General features: G+C 53.0%; 4 protein-coding genes across 7 annotated transcripts; 2 read left to right on the plus strand and 2 right to left on the minus strand.

The window, feature by feature from the left end:
• The first annotated feature begins 1,051 nt into the window (after positions 1-1,051).
• LOC144083370 (high affinity cationic amino acid transporter 1-like) lies at positions 1,052-5,969 on the plus strand. Its single transcript, XM_077611154.1, has 12 exons — positions 1,052-1,266; positions 1,758-2,139; positions 2,405-2,560; positions 2,718-2,874; positions 2,985-3,118; positions 3,291-3,513; positions 3,594-3,733; positions 3,806-3,908; positions 4,108-4,295; positions 4,365-4,516; positions 4,900-5,008; positions 5,430-5,969. Exons 1-12 carry the CDS (start codon positions 1,084-1,086, stop codon positions 5,528-5,530), a joined length of 2,028 nt encoding a protein of 675 aa, XP_077467280.1. The 5' UTR covers positions 1,052-1,083; the 3' UTR covers positions 5,531-5,969.
• Positions 5,563-14,255, plus strand: mtus2b (microtubule associated tumor suppressor candidate 2b). Its single transcript, XM_077611587.1, has 16 exons — positions 5,563-6,206; positions 6,557-6,636; positions 6,903-7,862; positions 8,033-8,165; positions 8,324-8,470; positions 8,824-8,922; positions 8,973-8,993; positions 9,047-9,216; positions 11,000-11,066; positions 11,394-11,608; positions 11,675-11,780; positions 11,849-11,922; positions 12,053-12,151; positions 12,222-12,341; positions 12,447-12,544; positions 12,680-14,255. Exons 3-16 carry the CDS (start codon positions 6,978-6,980, stop codon positions 12,891-12,893), a joined length of 2,448 nt encoding a protein of 815 aa, XP_077467713.1. The 5' UTR covers positions 5,563-6,206; positions 6,557-6,636; positions 6,903-6,977; the 3' UTR covers positions 12,894-14,255.
• Positions 13,114-15,171, minus strand: stoml3a (stomatin (EPB72)-like 3a). Its single transcript, XM_077611066.1, has 7 exons — positions 15,031-15,171; positions 14,838-14,941; positions 14,142-14,214; positions 13,982-14,064; positions 13,723-13,926; positions 13,498-13,632; positions 13,114-13,429 (listed from the first exon to the last, which is right to left on the minus strand). The coding sequence occupies exons 1-7, from the start codon at positions 15,077-15,079 to the stop codon at positions 13,238-13,240; spliced, it is 840 nt and encodes a 279-aa protein (XP_077467192.1). The 5' UTR covers positions 15,080-15,171; the 3' UTR covers positions 13,114-13,237.
• On the minus strand, positions 15,154-18,059 carry slc25a15a (solute carrier family 25 member 15a). 4 transcript variants are annotated; one of them, XM_077611064.1, is made up of 6 exons: positions 17,130-18,059; positions 16,434-16,692; positions 16,210-16,350; positions 15,963-16,135; positions 15,703-15,861; positions 15,154-15,261 (listed from the first exon to the last, which is right to left on the minus strand). In XM_077611064.1, the coding sequence occupies exons 1-6, from the start codon at positions 17,182-17,184 to the stop codon at positions 15,194-15,196; spliced, it is 855 nt and encodes a 284-aa protein (XP_077467190.1). In that variant the 5' UTR covers positions 17,185-18,059; the 3' UTR covers positions 15,154-15,193. The 4 variants fall into 4 exon arrangements, with proteins under 4 accessions (XP_077467190.1, XP_077467191.1, XP_077467187.1 ...); XM_077611065.1 differs by having other exon boundaries at positions 15,963-16,139; XM_077611061.1 differs by having other exon boundaries at positions 15,178-15,646; positions 15,963-16,139.
• Between the last annotated feature and the right edge of the window lie 31 nt (positions 18,060-18,090).

Genomic DNA, 18,090 nt, shown 5'->3' on the forward strand with positions numbered 1-18,090 from the left:
GCGTCAGATGTTGTGTGCTCGTTTGGTTCCTTCCCAGCGGCGCCGTTCCAAAACGTGTGCTGTATTAGAAGCGCTCTAGCTGAAGATAAAAAGGAGTTTTGCTTTACGGATCACTAAAAATTGGCGCGGGGGTGTTCGCTGGAGGCAGCACCTTTCGCCATTATTATGCAGCGTAGCAGCTTTCGTGTGTTTCTCACAACAAAGTGGTGTCTTACTGTTGTCATGATACTTCTGTTCATTGCTGTCAGTGTTTTTCACTCCAAAATGTACAAGAATCGAGCCCGGAGTGCTCCGACATGTACAGGAAGTGAGTGATTCCACCGAAACCAAGAAAAAAAAATGCCAAAATTCAACAGGAAATGATTGTGAAATTTCCCTCAAATTAACAAGGATTTTAAATGTGAACTGACTCTGTTACAGAATTCAAACTCTACAAGAAGTGACGCCAGAATGCCCCAAAATGAGTGAAAACCCACTGAAAATCCAAAAGCAAGAGGAAGTGACCCTTAAATGCGTGAGACATTCGTTTGTGTAAGTACTACTAAGCACATTTCTAACGGTGGGTAAATGTAGTATATTTTGGTCTTGAAAAGGTTATCAACATGTGTTACTTCAGTACCCTCTATACTGCCCTCTTTTGGTAAAACGCAGTAAGTGCAGGCTCATAAAACTGCATTACAATGGTTAGAAGTGTTCAGGTTATATTGAAGAAGGTGCGTATGAATAATGAAAACTAATCACATACGAACTGATGTCAGTCTCCCCATTTTCGCTTATTTATAATTATCACCTAAAAGAACGCCAAAATGTGAAGAAATAAATCTATTAATTTTACTGACGTACACCGCGGCTTGGAAATGTCGAATCGGGCTTTTATTGATACGTTACGAACGTATTTGACAAATGACGAAAGTGCAGGAACGAAACACTAGATGGTTTTACCTGAACGTCAGCATGAGGGCGAACTCTACGCTAGCCACTTTGAAACGATTTAAATCAACCAAAACGCCACCAGAACGTCCCTGAGACTGTTGCTGTTAGTAGCCCATAATGCAATCTACCTAACAAATTAGTTGTTGTCACATGAATGACACGTTGTATGTTTTTTTTTGTAGGTTTCGTCGAATGTGTACTGGATTAGTGATAAAAGTAACTTTCGCAGGCGGGCTCTGCTTCTTAAAGAGGGCGCCAACAAAACTTTCTTCACTTTCTGCAAGTCAAAATAAGACCGAAATCTTCTTGGGTTTGTCTAATGTCAAAAGTAAGGTAAGGCGTTTCAAGTAAGACAGAAAAACATATCCAGAAGAGCATTTTTTGTGTATTAGGGAGATGACGCTGCAAAGTAGCATGGTTGTAATAACAAAACATTATGCTAGCTAGCTAGCTAGGCTTTAGTTATCATAAGGATGAATACAATGAGCCCTAGTTTGTACAAACTTGTTGAAAACTCCTAATTATGCCCGCGGGAATTATCCTGTACTTAAAAAAAAGTATATATACTGTAATGTTGATTCAGTATACGATATTCATTTGCAAAAGTGTCGATACTAATGTATTCGGTTTGCACCCAAAAATGTCTTGTCCGGGGGTTAAGTATTTTTTGTATGTATATATGATAAATGTAAATTCATGTCCAATCCCATTGGACGTGTATCGCGGTCAGTGGCTACGGAAGAGTTCCTAAAAATAATAAGCGGTCACATGTCTTTATTTTGACCGCCGTTAAGTATAAAGACTTGACTTTTGTCTTTGGACAGGCGAGAAGAAGGCAGCTGGCAGGCGCAATGATTCGGGCGTCCCTGAAGCGCTTGTGCCGCGTCAAGGAGGTGGACCCGAGCGACGACACGCGACTGTTGCGCTGCCTCAACACCTGCGACCTGGTGGTGCTGGGCGTGGGCAGCACGCTGGGCGCCGGCGTCTACGTGGTGGCCGGCAGCGTGGCCAAGGCGGCCTCGGGCCCCGCCATCGTCCTGTCCTTCCTCATCGCCGCCGTGGCCTCCATCCTGGCCGGCCTGTGCTACGCAGAGTTCGGCGCCCGGGCGCCCAAAACCGGCTCCGCCTACCTGTACACCTACGTGACGGCCGGAGAGTTGCTGGCCTTTGTCACGGGCTGGAGCCTCCTCATCTCCTATGCCATCGGTAACATTTCATCTTGTCTTCTTTAGCTTAGAAAAAGCATTCATGACCCTATTTACACTTTACCGTATTTTCCGGACTATAAGTCTCATCCTTTTTTTTAATACACTTGGCTGGGCTTGCGATGACCTTCACTCAAGGGCAACTTTTAGATGTTTTTTTTAGGCTATCCAAACCATTTGAAATGTAGCACCATTTTCGAGAAATATTGACTCATTGCTTTGGAAACGGCCATCGCAGAAAGTCGTTTGCCCCATTTTGTGCGCAGGTACGTCAAGCGTGGCCAAAACGTGGAGCACCACCTTCGATATGCTCATCGGAGGCCCAATCCGGAAGTGGAGCGTGGAGAACGTCCCGCTGAACTCGGACGCCCTGGCAGAATACCCGGACTTTTTGTCCGTCGTGCTCGTCATCATTTTGACAGGTCGGTCCGTTTCACCGTGATCGCAGACCAAATGGAACCCTTCGTATCCGTCGCCGGTCATCTGCCGTTGACCACGCTCGCCGGCCAATCCGTTCGAAGCGCCGGGGCTGGCGGCGAATGAGCTTTTGCCGATGTCTGACTTTGAAATTATCTGCAGGCCTGCTTTGCCTGGGAGTGAAAGAGTCGGCGCTGGTGGGCAAAGTGTTCACCAGCGTCAACATGGTCGTTCTGATTTTCGTCATGGTGGGCGGGGTGCTCAAGGGCGACCTGAAAAACTGGAGCGTCAACCCCGACGACGTCCTCGCCGCCGCCAAGTGAGCCAAAACGTACACGTGATGACGTCTTTGCCATGTCGCGTTGATCTTCTTCTGTAATCCCATTGAAATACGTTAGTTCCCGTCATCTGATGAGTCTTTTCTTTCAGTTCCACAGCTCAGTTGTCTCTAAAGAAAAGTCTGGGTGCGGGGGGCTTTATGCCTTTCGGCTGGACGGGGGTCTTCTCGGGGGCCGCCACCTGCTTCTACGCCTTCATTGGCTTCGAATGTATTGCCACTTCAGGTGGGTCTTTTTTTAATCCATTGTCATCAGAATTTAAGACACTTTAGAAGTGGTGGAATGACTAAAAAAAGGCACACATTTTCAGGGATTTTGACTTTTGAATTCAGATTCTGGCTCTCTTTGAAAATAGGAAGAGGAGTTTTATTTCAATTTTTGTTGTAAACGCGAACAGGCGAGGAGGTGAAGAACCCGCAGAAGGCCATCCCGGTGAGCATCGTGAGCTCGCTGCTCATCTGCCTGCTCATGTACCTGGGCGTGTCGGGCGCCCTGACCGCCCTCATGCCCTACTACCTGCTGGACGAGCGCAGCCCGCTGCCCGTGGCCTTCAGCCACGTGGGCTGGCCCATGGCCACCAACGCCGTGGCCGCCGGCTCCCTCTGCGCCCTCTCCACCAGGTCCGAGTGGCGTCCGGATCGTTGCGGCGTCGCCACGTTTTTTTTCTCGTAACGACGTTTTTTTGTCCTATCCTCCGCAGCTTGCTGGGGGCCATGTTCCCCATGCCCAGAGTGGTTTGGGCCATGGCGGAAGACGGCCTGCTCTTCGGTTTCTTGAGAAACGTCAACGAGCGCACCAAGACGCCGCTGGTGGCCACCGTGGTGTCGGGCGTCATCGCAGGTGAGGCGAAGCGAGGCCATGAAACCCCACCCACGGAACTTTTTTAAGGATCACTTGCTCCGCCCACCGCAGCCACCACGGCCCTGCTCTTCAACCTGAAAGATCTGGTGGATCTCATGTCCATCGGCGCTCTGGTGGCGTACACGGTGGTGGCCGCCTGCGTGGTGGTGCTCAGGTACTCCCTTTGAAAAATGCACTATTAATAATCTTTCTCATCTCATTTTCTGAACCGCCCTCTATTAATACACATTTTGTAAATGAACAAGAGCTAAAGCCAGGAAAATCTTTCACCGAAACCTTCCAAATAGTCCAAAGTCAAACGAAAAAGTGTATCAAGTCCGTCGCCTTGTAAAACGTTGTCCGGCACCCCCCAGGTACAAGCCGGACAGGATGGCCAGCTACGAGATGAGCGCCGCGGCCACGGACGCGGACACCGAGGGGGACGTCGGGGTGCGCCAAAAAGACGGCTTGAGCGCCACCGTGCGCTGGCTCCTTCTCCGACCCGACAAGGAGCCCACTCCTCGCTCCGGCTTCGCCGTGGTGGTGTGCACCGTCATCCTCGGTGAGTGGCGGCGCCGCCCCCTTCCCTCGCTGCCGCCGCCGCGTGCTTGATGGCGATTGTCGCCGGCAGTGGCGTTGGCGCTCGTCTTTAGCGTGGTGGCCGTGACCATCAGGGAGGCGGCGTGGACTCCCGCCTTTTTGGCCGGCGTGGCGGCGGCCAGCGTGGCCGTCACGGCGGTGGTGTGGAGGCAACCGCAGAACAAGGCCAAGCTCAGCTTCAAAGTAACTTGGCGCTGGTGACATTTTTTTTCTTTTAATTTGAGACGGACGGAGGAGGATGCCACTTGACTCGTTGACGTTAAAAAAAAAACCAATCCGTTCCATTTCAAGCGAAAGAGTGGCAGAAAAATACTTTGATTCGCCACCATCCTACTCTTCAAAGTCAGACGCTTGCCCTTTCCAACATGACCTTTCGCCGGCCACGTCGGTAGGGGCAACCATTCCTTTTTTCTGTCCACGCAATATAAAGTCCCGACGAGGCCTTTCCATTTTGCAAAGATTGGCGGAAGCATACCGAGACCTTTTGTGGCCCGGGGGCGGCGGCCATGTTGGTAGGGGCCCGGCCCGTCAAAGTCCACGTGTTGACGTTTACCCCTCCCCCGCAGGTCCCTCTGGTGCCCTTCATGCCTCTGGTGAGCATGATGATTAACACCTACCTGATGGTCCAGCTCCTGACAGGACCGTACCTGCATTACGCCACCTGCATGTCTATAGGTGCGTATGACATTCATATTTTTCATCTCAGAAAGTGCGTATTGCACAGTATTTACGTTATTCCTTACCTTCTAGCCAATCATAGTGATATTGGGACGAATTGTTGTCTGTTCTACGTGATTGGGGCGGTACCGTTGTCAATTTTCCTGCACGCATTGCAGCGACAGCCAATTCGCTCGTTAGGAACCTTGCGACCGATTGGTGGTACTACAATGCTACATGCGATTCCCTCAATGGAACGGATAAATCTGGCGCTATCTGCCGGCCAAAATGTGCATTGCAAGGAAAGCTTATCTGTCGCTCATCACCAAAACATGGTCAAATGTCAATAGTAGAACGTTTCATCGCATTTTGGCAGATGAATCGTCATAAGCCCAAAAATGGCGAGTTATATTTTTCCGTCGTTGTTTCTCTTTGGCAGGTTTGCTGATCTACTTCAGCTACGGCTTTCGTCACAGCGCGCAAGGGCAGCTGGACAGGCTTTACGGAAACCAACTGGACGGGCGGGGAGACCAAATCTGAGTCCAACTCAAAAACAAGCGCCCGCAGACGGAGACGTCTATCCTTTTGAACTCAAGTTTGTCACTCGTCGACGTCCGATCCATTTGAAGCAGCAGAGGAAATTTCGTCCGTTTCGCCGCCAACCCTGCCACCGCAAATGGATTGGACGCCTAGCGCCGTCAATAGCAACCACTTCGGGGGAGGTTTGCGCATCAGTTGTACCGTTTTGTGACCGTTAGAAGTGAGGACCTCATTTCATTTTGTATTTGTTCTTTCATGTTTGCCTTATTTGACCATTTTGTACTTTTTCTATCGTCACTTAATGTTACCTTAAAGTTAGAAAACTGAGTTTTTGGGTTTTTATTTGTCATTGTAATCAACTATTAATTATAATACGATCTTTAAAAAAAGTTCTATGAAATTGAAATCAATTAAAATGAAGTGCACTCTAGTGACGGGCCCCAAGTTTCAGATCCGATTTTCCAAATACGAAAATATCCCAAGGCAAAGGAGTTTTCTGAAATACCGCATGTGAACACCAGAGGACGCACGCTAACAAGTGGGCGTTGCACAGCCCTCCTCTTCCTCCTCTTCCTCCCGACGCTTGAAATGATTTTTTTTCGCGGGATGCTGCGACCAGCGCATCTTCATCACAACACATTGTGAGCGATTATGGCGATTTTCTTCCACATTCAGGGTGAGAACCTTTTTTTATTCATATTTCCATATCTGCTCAAATGATGAAAGGAAGGAATGTTGCAGGTGAGGCGGATGAGCGTCCTACTTTGCATTTTATGGCATCGTGGTGTAAAAATGGGTGCTTTAATAGGCTGAAAAGTGGCTTGAGTTTACTTGTTTGCTCGTTTTGGGCCACTCAAAGCTTTATATTTCAAAAGATTTTTCTTCATCTGTCGTGTTAGGAGAAGGTGGGTCAAGTGGAAGATACGAAGGGATGCCTCCATTTCCATCCTCAATATTTCATGAGGCTTACGCCAAGCGTGCAAACGATCCACTCAATCGATGTCATCTTTTTTTTTGTTCGTACAGAATCCACGACGAGTTGAAGTGATCCGGTGGCCCGAGCGTCTCTTTGAGGGGAGCACCACATAGACGCTCATTTTCAGCAGGTAGGCTTTCCGACAATTACGGAGGGGGAGGTGCGGCGGAACATAAATTCCCCGCGTCCCCGGGGGTGTCGTGAAGGCGTAGGGTACGGGCCATTAGGTTTTCCAAAATGGTGGTTGCAGAGAATGCAAACATGGCTCAAAATGTTTTTCATCAACAGAAATTAAACACGACATCGGGTTCTTTGGTTTTTGTTCCTTACGGTTGCGGTGGGACTTTCGGAAAAATAACGAAAATCCTGCCTGTTGTGTTTGTTTGCCCCCTGCAGGTCCGGAGGGCGCACAGCGCATATTTTGAATGTAAACATCTCCCCCGTTGCATTAGTTGACGTGACGGCGGCCCGATGGAAACGACCGAGGAGCCGATACGCGATCCGGCTCCGCCGTCGCGCAACGACAACGCGCCGTCCGACGGGAACGCCAACGACGTCCCGGCGAGCGGCGCCCCGTCGCGGACGGTCGTCCGGGGAACGGACTCTGCATGCGACGATCCCGAGCTGGCCGAGTTCGAGATGCTGGAGTGCCAGGAGCTGGAGGCCTACGTGGCCGAGGACTTTGTGGGGCTGAGGGAGCGCGGCGAGGAAGCGCCTCCGACCGCCGAGGGACCGCCTCCGACCCCGGACAACCGGGAGCCCGCCCGAAACTCGGGGCCGACCCCGCAGTCCCGCGCGGATCTCAACTCCAACGCCGCTCGGGATCGGGCCTCGGCGACGCGGGAACGAAACCGGATCAACGAGCGCAAGAGCCGAGCGGCGAGGGACGGCGTCCCAAACGGCCAAGGCGGGAGCCCCGCAAAAGCCAAATCCATCCAAGTGAAGAAACAAGGCTCCCTTGATCAGTCCCCGAAAAAGAGCAACTCTTTGGAGAGGAGCTTCAAGCAGCTCTCCTCGGAGTACACGGCCAAAAAGCAGCTCTCCTTCGACGCTTCCCGGGAAAGCGTCTGCCGAGCTTCCAGTCTGGACCGGCGGAAGCCCTGGGTGAACTCGGGGCGACCTCCCGTCTCGCCGGCCAAGGTCCCGGGCCTCCCGGCGGCCAAGAGCAAGCCGGGCTGGGGCTGCAGCGGGATCCCCAAACCCGTGGCCCCCCTGCAAAAAGAGGGCGACGTGGGAAGATGTTCTCCTCCTCCCCCGAAGAACAAAAACATCCGTCCGAAAATCATCACCTCCGTTCGCAAGAACCCTCAACGGGGTGACGTGCATCGACCTGGACACGATGAAGGACCTCACGAGGTAGGACCGTCGTTTCAAATGGGTCAAGAGCTAACCCTGCTGATTTTAGTCGACTTCCTGTTCGGGGCGATGGGAAGAGTTGCCCGATTTTCAACGGGCAAATAAATCCACCTTTGGTTGTGCTTTTGAAGCAGGTTTTGATTTATTTGTTTATTTTTTGGGGTTGGCAGCGGGCGTCCAGGGGAAGCAGGCCTCAGCTGGGCCTGGGCGCCGTCACCAGACAACCCGCCGCCGGAGCCCGACTTCAAGCGGCCGCTCGCAAGTCGTCGCCGGGAGCTCCCGGGGCGCCGGGGCAAGCTTCGGGTGAGAAAATTAGGAGTCGCTTTGTCGCCTGTGGATTTTCGGTCATTTAGGCGCATTTACGGCTCCCTTCCTATTGAAGTGGGGTCGCTTACCGTTGGTTTGGGGGCGTTCCTGTTGGATTTTGGGTCACTTCCTCAGTGATTCATTCTCTGTTTCAGCTGGTCCAGAGAGTTCTCCCGGGAAGCCGCCGGCCAAGTGGGGCCAAAGCGGTCTGCGGCCCCCGGGCTTCTCCGCCAAAAGCGCGGGCATCGTGAGGAGCTTGTCGTCCATGTCCAGCGACGGTTACGCTTGCCGCAGCCCCCAGCGTGAGTGGACTTTGGGATATTTTCAGGCAGATCGGTGAAGCTCGCACTTTTAGCTAGTATGGATTTTCAAACGTCAGCGCCAATTGTTTTGTCACCTTCTGACCATAGTGATGCGTAGCAGAAACGGGACTATTTATGGCGATCGAGATGTAGTAATGTCGCCCCCTGCGGGTCAATTGCAGACAGTGCCGGCGGTTTATGTCTTGGTTAATAATTGAACATTTTCGGGCTCATGAAACCTTGCAAATTGAATGAATAATGAATGTCTTTGTTCTGTCGATAGTGTAAAAAAAGGATGACGTCAAATTAGTACTCATCTTGTGGATGACTTTTGGATTTCTTTTCCATGTCAGCTTTGCGAAGAGAGAGCTCAAAGGAGTCCCAAACCGTGTCGGCCCTCATGTCCTCCCCCCTAAAAAGTGTGGTGGTTTCGCCCAAGCCTCAATTCCCCGGTGAGTCCCTCATCATTTCGTTACGCTGTTCTCTTCCTCTTCATGTGCAGTTGCCATGGCAACTGACTCCGGTAGCAACCGTCTTGACTCTGAGGTGTTTTTTTTTCTTTTCTTTTTTTTCCAGCAACCACCGCCGCCGGGCGCTCCCAGGAAGCGGACCGGGCCCTGATCAAGCTGCTGAGGGAGCGCTGCGAGCAGCAGGCCCGCCGGCTGCGAGGCCTGCAGGCGCAGCTGGCTCGGGCCTGGCTGTGCTCCGACGTCTTCTCCGTCGCCACGCAGCACTTCTGCCGCCGGGTAAGCGAGGCGGCCGGGTTGGGCCGGGCGTACATACGTGGGAGGTGGCCGGGGTGAAGAATGGGAAGTACCGTAATTACTCGAATATAACACGCAGGTTTTTGCAAAATAATTAATTCCAATAGTTGGGGGTGCGTGTTATAATCAAAAACTATTTTTTTTTTTTTTTTTTTTTTTTTTTTTTTGTGTCTTGTTACATGGCCCTTAGCCTGGTGCTTTTTCTTGCCAAATAAATTGAATTGAAATTGAATTGAATAAAATAAATTACAAATTTTCGATCGAAAAAAGCATTGTCAAACTCACTTTGACGCACGGATTTTACGTCATCTCGTAAAGCCAATCGGATGATGTGTTGTGGGAGGAAGAGGAAGTGGATGAAGGAAGCGTGGACGTTGATAGGATTCTCAACGAAGAGATGTATGAGAGGACAGACAAAGAGAGAGAGGAACTTTTCATTTGAAGGATTCTAATGAATACATTTGTTTGAACAAAACAATCGTGAAAAGAAGAAAAAAAGGTAAGATTTCTGATTTTCGTCAGCGGGAAATTTTAGGTGCGCACTATATTCGAGTACTGCGTTTTTCCAGATTTTTTTGGCCCAAAGTTATACCTGCGTGTTATTTTCGAGTGCGCGTTATATTCGAGTAATTACGGTAGCTTGACGTTGCTGAGGAGTGACACGTTTGGATAGGATAGGTTTAAAAAAGGAGGCGCTGAAAGTTAGAGGAAGCAGACTTGGATGGAATAGAGATTTTGGTGGAAGGAAGGAAGGAAGGCCGTAGAGCAGAGTTGTCAAACCCATTCCGCATCGGGTCCTGGTCTTTGTTTTAACCAATGAGGGGTCTTCTAAAAAAAAAAGTAGCACCTGGCTGCAATCAACTGATTACACCTGCAAAAGGTTGTTGGGTTTGAATGAAAACCTGCACCCCCTGTGGGCCTTCGAGGACCGCTTTGACACGGTTGCCATAGAGGGTGAAATGGGATTCCAGATCCACCTAGAAGATACACATGGTGCCCCTGCGCGGTTGCTCCCATCGCCCGGAGCGAAAACCGGCCCCACAAATCTGCCATTGCGTCTCCCGGCAGGAGGTGAAAGGGTTAAAAGAAAAACTAGGCGTGTTGGCTTGAGGCCTGCCCGGCCCAGCCCAGCCCAGCCTTTGTTCCAGATGCTCGCTAGCAGATGAGGTGAGGCTTTTCCCAGCACTCCCTCCCTCCTTTCCTCCTTTCCTCCTCTCGCGCATCCCCCCTTCCCCCCTCCCACCTCCGAGCCGGCCAACGGATGCTGCAGTCGACGCTCTCGGAGGCGCGGTGAACGTCGGTGGGCGGGCGATTTTTTTCTTTCTTTAGCAAATTAGAAGGGTGAATCGCCGCCGGACCTTCATCGAGTCGATGCCCCCGTCACGCCGGTAAGGGAGGAAACGCCGGCTGGTGATTTCTGCCGCGGTCGTGTGCGGGCCGTAGAAAAGTGAGCTTCTTTTGTGGGGGCGAAAGTGGAAATTTCAGATGATAACCCACGGTAGGCATGTATCTGGATACGATGCAAAAGTATTGATAGTCAGACATCGGGTTTGGAAATAGGATAAATACATTGGGTTTTTTTTTTTGCCCTTGGGTATTTAGAAGGTAGCCTTCTGAATGGGAAGCAAGCTGAAATATGATGAGGAAGTAGTAGTGTGTCGTCTTGGCTCAAAATGCCACTTGACTGGTCATAAAAGCCTCTTAGTCATTTATTTCCTTCTTTTAATCGAGGAATACTATGTTTTTTTCTGGAATTGTGTTGCAGAGCGAAAGCGCGGCCGTGAGGGAGGAGGAACTGGCCCGCGAGCTCGCCCGGATCAGGGATGAAGTTGGTAAGTGGCTCAAAGGGCAAAGGTCAAAGGGACCACGTCGCCGTCGCCGCTCAAAATGGCCACCGTCAGCGTCTGTCCATTTGACGTGTGAGGCTGGCGGCCGATGAACGTTTGTTCGGGCCAAATATCACATTGTGCTTCCTCTGGCCACGGCGCGCCGTCCCGCCAATCGACGGTCAATCCATTTGAGGTGGGCGGCACGGGAACAAACTTTGATGGGCTGCCCCGCCCTCTTGCTTGGAATGGATTGACCATCCGTTGGGCAGATGTGGAAAAATGTACGCGGCGCGGCCACCGCGGGCACTTGACCACGTTAGCCCCTGTTAGCTTTCAGCGTGTCCCACTGGGAGCAGCTGCAGCGGGAGAAGGAGGCGGCGGAGCGCCGTTTCCGGGCGGAGCTCGGGGGCCTGCGGGCCGAGCAGCGGCTCCAGCTGGGGGCGCTGGAGAAGCGGCTGAGGGCCCGCCACGCCGCCGAGGCCCGCGACCTCAGGGCCCTCCAGCGGGCGCGACTCCACGACCTCAGGGTGCAGCAGCGTCAACAGGTAGACATTTAGGGAATTAAAAAAAAATAAAATAAAAGTAAGAATACTCCTCCCTCTCGCCGCCAGATGGACGAGATGAAGGAGAACCACCAGGCGTCACTGGCCGAGATGGAGACGGCCCAAAACGACGCGTTGGCCACATTGCGGGAGGAGCACGCCCGCACCGTCAAAAGTACGTGGGCTGGCTCCGCCCTCCCCCGCCGGGCACCGCCTCCGACGCTAACCCGCGTGAATTGTCAGATTTGACGATGGCTCACGAGCAGCAGAGGAAGTCTCTGGAGGAGGAGTTTGAGAAGATCCGCCTTTCCTTGCAGGTGAGGGAGGCTGTCGAGGTCGCCATGTTGGGTGTGGCGGAAACGCCAGCGACGTCATTTTCGTCAAACGTGAAAAGCTGGGGAACGGGTCGCCTAACACTGACCGATGTCCATCGATTTCACGCTCCAGGATCAAGTGGACATGCTGACCTTCCAGAACCGAAGCCTTCGGGACCGAGCCGAACGTTTCGAGCAGGCTCTCCGCAAGAGCACGGACGAGCAGATAGTGGTGAGCCCCGAACGAGCCGACGGGTCGACGGGCCGAACCCCGCGACCGACCAACGCTACGCCCTCCGCAGGACGCGCTGGCGCCGTACAAACACATCGAGGAGGACCTGAAGAGCCTGAAGGAGGTCCTGGAGATGAAGAACCAGCAGATCCACCTGCAGGATCTCAAGATCACCGAGTTGGAGAAAATAGTAGGATTTGAATTTTCCGATCCCGTCGAGTACGAGTGGGCGGGGCTCGCGTGGCGTGGGAAGAATTTCAAGTTGCGCTCGCCGCGTTCTCGTGTCTTTGAGCAGGCCCAAAAGAACGTTCACCTGGAGGAGCGGGTGCAGGTCTTGCAGCAGCAGAACGAGGACCTGAAAGAGCGGATCGACAAGAACCTCGCCGTGTCCAGGTAGCCGTCACACTTTTTTAAACTCGAGTTTTGATTTGTTCAAGCTTGTAATAGCAAAAATAGCAAAATAGGACCTGACTTGAAATGAGAACCATTTGGCGTGAGCTCATGATTTTTTTTTGTTTTTTGTTGCAGGCAACTTTCGGAAGAAAACGCCAACCTTCAGGTGCACGCCGAGAAGGAGAGCACGGAGAAGAAGCGTCTGAGCCGCACCAACGAGGAGCTCCTCTGGCGCCTGCAGACGGGCGAGCTCAGCCCCCGCATGTCGCCCGGCGGCTCGCTCGGCGGCTCGCCCGTCCACCGGGCGTCCGAATCCCCCGCCCGCCGCCCGCACTCCTGCCACCAGTGAGCCGGCGCTCTCGCTTGTCGGCGGATGCTCTCCTTCCGCCTCGCCGTCAGGATTTTGCCACCAGCGACCTCTCGCCAGGACCAAAAACAAAACCTGTTACCTCCTTTTTTTTTAAACTCGACTCGGACGACGTCCAATCCTCCTTTTGGACCTCCTCCGGCAATGGCAGCCACTGACTGAATAGCAGATGCTCTAAATCCATCTTTGGTGGAGAAATAAGCGAGTTATGACTTCCTTTTATTGTCAACGCCTGGAGCCTTACCAAGATGGCCGCCCCGTCATGAATCATATTATATTTCTTTTCAAGAGCAACAAAAACACGGACCCCGGCCGAGTCCAGAAGATCACTTCCCGTCCAGGAAGCCCCGCAGCAAGTCGATGGGAAGCGGGAAGATCACGGTGGAGTTGTTCTCGCCGGCGATGGCGGCCAGCGTCTGCAGGTAGCGCAGCTGCATGGCCGCCGGCGCCTCGCCCATGACCAGGGCCGCCTCCTTCAGGGCCCGCGACGCCTTCATCTCTCCCTCCGCCGCGATCATCTGCCGGAGTCGGTCAGCGCTAGCACTGGCGCTTTTCCCTTTGCCGGCGGCGGCGGGGGCGGACTCACCTTGGCGCGGGCCTCCCGTCCCGCCTCGGCCTCGGCCGCCATGGCCCGCTGCATCTGCTGAGGCAGCTTGATGTCCTTGATCTCCACCCGCTCCACCTTGATGCCCCAGGCGTCCGTGGCCTCGTCCAACGTTTGCTAACGGGGGAACGGTGAAGAATGAAGTCTGATCTCCGTTCACCTTCGACCCGAAAAGAACGTCGAGCGAGGGCGGCCATCTCGGCCCACCTGCATGTCCAGCGAGATGCCCTCTCGGTCGGCCAGCAGGTCGGCCAGGTTCTTGGTCCCCAGCGCGTTCCTGAGCGTGGTCTGGGCCAGCAGGCGCGTGGACGAGTGCGCGTCGCTCACGTTGGCCACCGACGAGATGGGGCAGCATATGCGGAAGTACACCACGCCGTCCACGCACGCCGTCACCGAGTCCTTGGTCAGGACCTGTGCGGACGCCGGGCGTGGGTTTTCCCGGGGGGAACCCTTACCCATCCCATACCTCTTGTGGCGGGATGTCAAAGGACACGGTCCTCAGGTCCACTTTGACAAAGTCGTCCGTGCAAGGGATGACGAAGAAAAGTCCTGGAAACGAAGAAGAGACTCGGATGTGATTTAATGAACAAAAAAAAGAGGAATTGGCCCGGTTCCATTTGTCTCACCCGGTCCTTTGGCCTTCCTGTCGATAATCCGACCCAGCCTGAAGATGACGGCGCGCTCGTATTCCTGAACTATCTGTATGGAGGGGCGGAGCAATTACATTTGATTGTCCTACATCCAGTCTCTCTCTCATGCTTCTACAGTCAGTCAAACTAAGTCACGCCCGCATTTTGGGAATTGTGTTTGGACGGGAGGAAGAACCCGTCTTATTTTTGCATCACGCCGCTTAGACGCCCCGGCCCTGTTTAATGTTGAAATGCATCATAGAGATAAACTGAAGCCTGATTGGTCACAAATCCATTTCTCCGATAGATATGAGGATAAACGTGGGAAGGCATCTTATTGTGACAAAAAAAACACGAGGCACGCAAAGGTCGCCGACTCCGGTCTTGGAGGGCCCCTAGCAAAGGGTTTTCGCTGTCCAACGCACTTGAACGAGCAAGATAATTATCGGGCTCGTGGGCCGCTTGCTAATCACTGGCTCATTGGATTCAGGTGCAGAACAGGAGGTGGCGCCGTCTACAAAAGCCAGTGGACCACGGATGGAGTGCGCGCGCGGTGAGTATTTGTACCAAGCTTCCTCTGGCCAATTTGACCTTTTGTTTGAGCGTCGATTACCCCGAGCCTCTTTAGTTCTCATCCGCTATTTGCTAAAGCGCTACTTGCGCTACTCGCGCGTCCGTTGACTTAAAAAGTACCTTGACACACATGAAGATGGTCAGCGGGAAGGTGACGCCGATGAAGAGCAGGGAAATGACCACCAAGATCCAGCCGAAGCAGCCCAGTTTGCCCGAGCTCTTGTCTAGCCAGCCAGAATAATAAGATTAATAGTAATAATGGCCAATGAGATGGGAGGGCCGGACGGACGTGGCCGGCGGGGCAAAAGGTCACCTTGCGCCTCGTCCGCCGAGGTGATATCCAGCTTTCCTTGCGTCGCCATGTCGTCCGTGCCGCGGGAATCGCTCGTCCGTGGAGCCTTACCTGAGGGGGCGGGGCCCGAGAGGATGCCAGGGAGGTCGCCGGGGCGACGCTTTAGGCTTAGTCACCGGGTGAGTCATGAATAATCCACGCCGGCTGGCCGCCTGGTTGGCGTAAACCGACACTGGCCTCTCCCTCCGTCACCTTATTTGTTTGCAAAATGCCCGTAGATAGTAAGGCTGTTTGGTCATGGTTTATTTTGCCATTTTCATTTGACAAACTTAAAAGATGTTGAAAATATTTCACAGCACAAAACAGTCGGGGTGACTTCGACGAGGTAGCTCGATCGCACACGACGGAATACGAACATGAAGCAAGCGTAGAATAATTTAGCGTTAAAAGATTAGACCGGTGAATGGCGCCAAAGGGAGGGCGCACAAAGCAAAGGGCGATTGATGGGGTCCGCTTCAGGCCCCCGCCGCCTCCATCATCCACTTCCGCGTGAACTCGTAAGCCCAGAAGAGGGCGCCGTTGGCGGGGAAGGTGCGGATCATGGTGGTGCTCAGGCCCGAGTAAAGCGCCCCCACGCCTGCGGGAAGCCAAGCCTGAGAATCCCGCGGCGGGTCGAGAGCCCGGGACACCTACCCTCGTTGCGTACGATGCCCAGGAAGGTCTTGAGGAAGCCCTCCTGCCTCCCGACCATGGAGTGTACCTGGATCCTGGACTTGACGCAGTCGATGGGATAGATGGCGAGCCAGAGGCAAGCGCCGGCCAGACCGCCGCTCAGCATCAGCGCCGGCGTTCCTGTCGGTGGCGGACGCGGAGGTTTGCGGCCAAACGGCGCATGAAGAAAGGCGACGGCGATCCGGAAACGGGCTTTTGGGCGCTCTGGCCCGGCGACCTACCGATGCCTTCCTTGTCCGTCCCCATGTGACGGGCGAAGGTGGAGCGGCTGAGTTCGTAAGCTCCGAAGAAGCAGAAGTAACCGGGGAACTCCCGGACCAGGGAGGACGTCAGCCCTTGGTAGAAACCCAGCGGGCCGTCTCTCTCCAGCACCGACTTGACCACCGTCCACACCCTTCCTTCCCGGCCGGCCGAGACGGGCGTTTAGAGCGGGAGGACGGGCGAGGCCGTCGACGGCCGACCACCCACCTCTGCTGTCCCCGCGCCATCTTGCCCGACGCCTCCATCTCCAGCATGGCCTGCAGGCGGCACTTGACCAGCTCGGTGGGGCACAGCACCAACGACGAGAAGAAGGAGGCCAGGGAACCGGCCATGGCTTTCTGCACGTCGCTGCTCCGTCGGAGAACAAAATGGAATCGGCGCCGGCATTCTCCAGAGTCGATGAGGTGGCATCCGCCCCGAGCCCCTCCTACCCGAGTCCTCGGCCGGCGTCCACGTCGGCCAGCCAGCGGATGGCGTCTTGGCAGAAGCCGTAGCCGAGAAAGAGCACGGAGTTCTCGCCGATGTTGGCGAGCAGCGCCGGGGCGGTGCCCTTGTACAGGCCGCGCAGGCCCACCTGCCTCCAGGTGTACGCCAGGCAGTGGGCGGGGCCCCGGTACATGCCGGGGAAGGTCTGCATCTTCACCTTGACCGTGTCCAGCGGCTGCCCGCTCAGCACGCACGCCGTGCCGCCTGTGGAAAAACCTTGACGCTTTGGGTTCCGACTTGGAATTTAGATTTGGATTTGGCATTTCCGTCGGAGAGTCACGTTCGAGTGCTCGATAAGATTTACATTTGAGATTCAGGTTTAACATCTAGACTACTGTATTTGGATGTCAAAAGTTGACGATAAAACTCACGAAAAAGGCATTTCGAGATTGAGGTGGCACATTTGAAATTAAGATTTACATTCAAGTTTAAGCTTCAGATTGATTTCAGTGTAAGATTTAGATTCAAATTCAAGTGGGAGATTCAAATCATCAATCATTTACATAGAAGTTGCTAACTATTGCTGTAAATAAGTCACTCTAAAAATGTTGACGTCTTATATTGCGTAGAGGTAAAGGCTTTTTAGCTCTGAAAACGACAAAATGACACTAAATTCCCGTTTTATTTGCCCAGGAATTTACCTGCTGCTCCTGCCGTGAAGTCAATGATGGCTTGCACCATGGGATGGAGGGCCATGTTGCCTTCACGTGGACTGCAAAGCTCGGTTAAGGCGACCAAGACCAAGAAGAGCTCTTATCGCTCCTTATCTCTCCAGCGTCAGCAACCTCCCTCGGAGAAAAGAACATTGGTCGCGTGAACATCGGCTCTCTACTCACCTCTCGACTCGGCCACTCCTTAGCTAGTAAAAGTAATTGCTCCTTTAAAATCAACTGTCAAACACTTTACCTTTTGCATTTTTTTGCCAAGGCGTGTGTCGGCATGCCTGAGCAGAAACGTGCCAGTTCGGGTAGATCCAAAAAGCAAGTGAGCCAAAACACAATTTGGGACAACAGAAGACGTTTTGGTGCGTAATGTTGTGTCGATAAACCAGTGACACGCGTATTTTCGAATGAAATGTGTATCACAGTTTCATTTGAAGAGTCCACACAGAGATGGTGGGTTAGGGTGTCATAGTGCTGAAACGCCACCAGAGGGCAGCAGACTGCTTCACGGTGAGTCCTTTTTTTTCTTTCACGTTCCATAAATCATCTGACTTGGTTTCCCTCGTCCAATCGGTATGAATTCATCCACACTTATCACAGTGAGCACTAGGCAGTTGCAAGGTCTGCCACTAGGGGGCAGGAGCGCGCTTTATGTTCCTTACGTCAGCCTCTGAGTCTTGCTCGAACGCCCCCAGTTGAAACGTTGAAACTTTATTTTGATAGAGGCCGGGAAAGTTTGCACTCGCCCCAGTTGAAACGTGCACTTTATTTTGATAGAGTTTGCATTCGTAAGACGCCCTGGAGTTTTTCCCCTTTGAAATGGGTTACCACCGGGAGAGCAAAGGCTTGTTGTCGTTTTTTCTTTTCTTTTTTTGGGGCGAGCAACCTTTGGGTGCCCTCTTGTGTTTACTGGGCCAAAAGAATGAAAACAAGGTCCCCC

Source organism: Stigmatopora argus, chromosome 10 (genome assembly GCF_051989625.1).
Source record: "Stigmatopora argus isolate UIUO_Sarg chromosome 10, RoL_Sarg_1.0, whole genome shotgun sequence".
NCBI classification, from domain to species: domain Eukaryota; kingdom Metazoa; phylum Chordata; class Actinopteri; order Syngnathiformes; family Syngnathidae; genus Stigmatopora; species Stigmatopora argus.

Bases quoted from the DNA above. Each gene is read 5' to 3' on its own strand.
- stoml3a (XM_077611066.1), bottom strand. From the start codon at position 15,079: ATGGCGACGCAAGGAAAGCTGGATATCACCTCGGCGGACGAGGCGCAA. The intron at 14,215-14,837 runs GTACTTTTTAAG...CCCTCCATACAG, and splicing joins CCATCTTCATGTGTGTCAAG to ATAGTTCAGGAATACGAGCG. The intron at 13,633-13,722 runs GTGGGCCGAGAT...TTCCCCCGTTAG, and splicing joins GCATCTCGCTGGACATGCAG to CAAACGTTGGACGAGGCCAC.
- LOC144083370 (XM_077611154.1), top strand. From the start codon at position 1,084: ATGAATGACACGTTGTATGTTTTTTTTTGTAGGTTTCGTCGAATGTGT. The intron at 3,514-3,593 runs GTCCGAGTGGCG...TATCCTCCGCAG, and splicing joins CTCTGCGCCCTCTCCACCAG to CTTGCTGGGGGCCATGTTCC. The intron at 4,296-4,364 runs GTGAGTGGCGGC...TGTCGCCGGCAG, and splicing joins GGTGTGCACCGTCATCCTCG to TGGCGTTGGCGCTCGTCTTT.
- mtus2b (XM_077611587.1), top strand. From the start codon at position 6,978: ATGGAAACGACCGAGGAGCCGATACGCGATCCGGCTCCGCCGTCGCGC. The intron at 11,923-12,052 runs GTGAGGGAGGCT...TTCACGCTCCAG, and splicing joins AGATCCGCCTTTCCTTGCAG to GATCAAGTGGACATGCTGAC. The intron at 12,152-12,221 runs GTGAGCCCCGAA...CGCCCTCCGCAG, and splicing joins GCACGGACGAGCAGATAGTG to GACGCGCTGGCGCCGTACAA.
- slc25a15a (XM_077611061.1), bottom strand. From the start codon at position 17,184: ATGGCCCTCCATCCCATGGTGCAAGCCATCATTGACTTCACGGCAGGA. The intron at 16,351-16,433 runs GTAGGAGGGGCT...CCGACGGAGCAG, and splicing joins GACGCCGGCCGAGGACTCGG to CGACGTGCAGAAAGCCATGG. The intron at 16,140-16,209 runs GTGGGTGGTCGG...CCGGCCGGGAAG, and splicing joins ATGGCGCGGGGACAGCAGAG to GAAGGGTGTGGACGGTGGTC.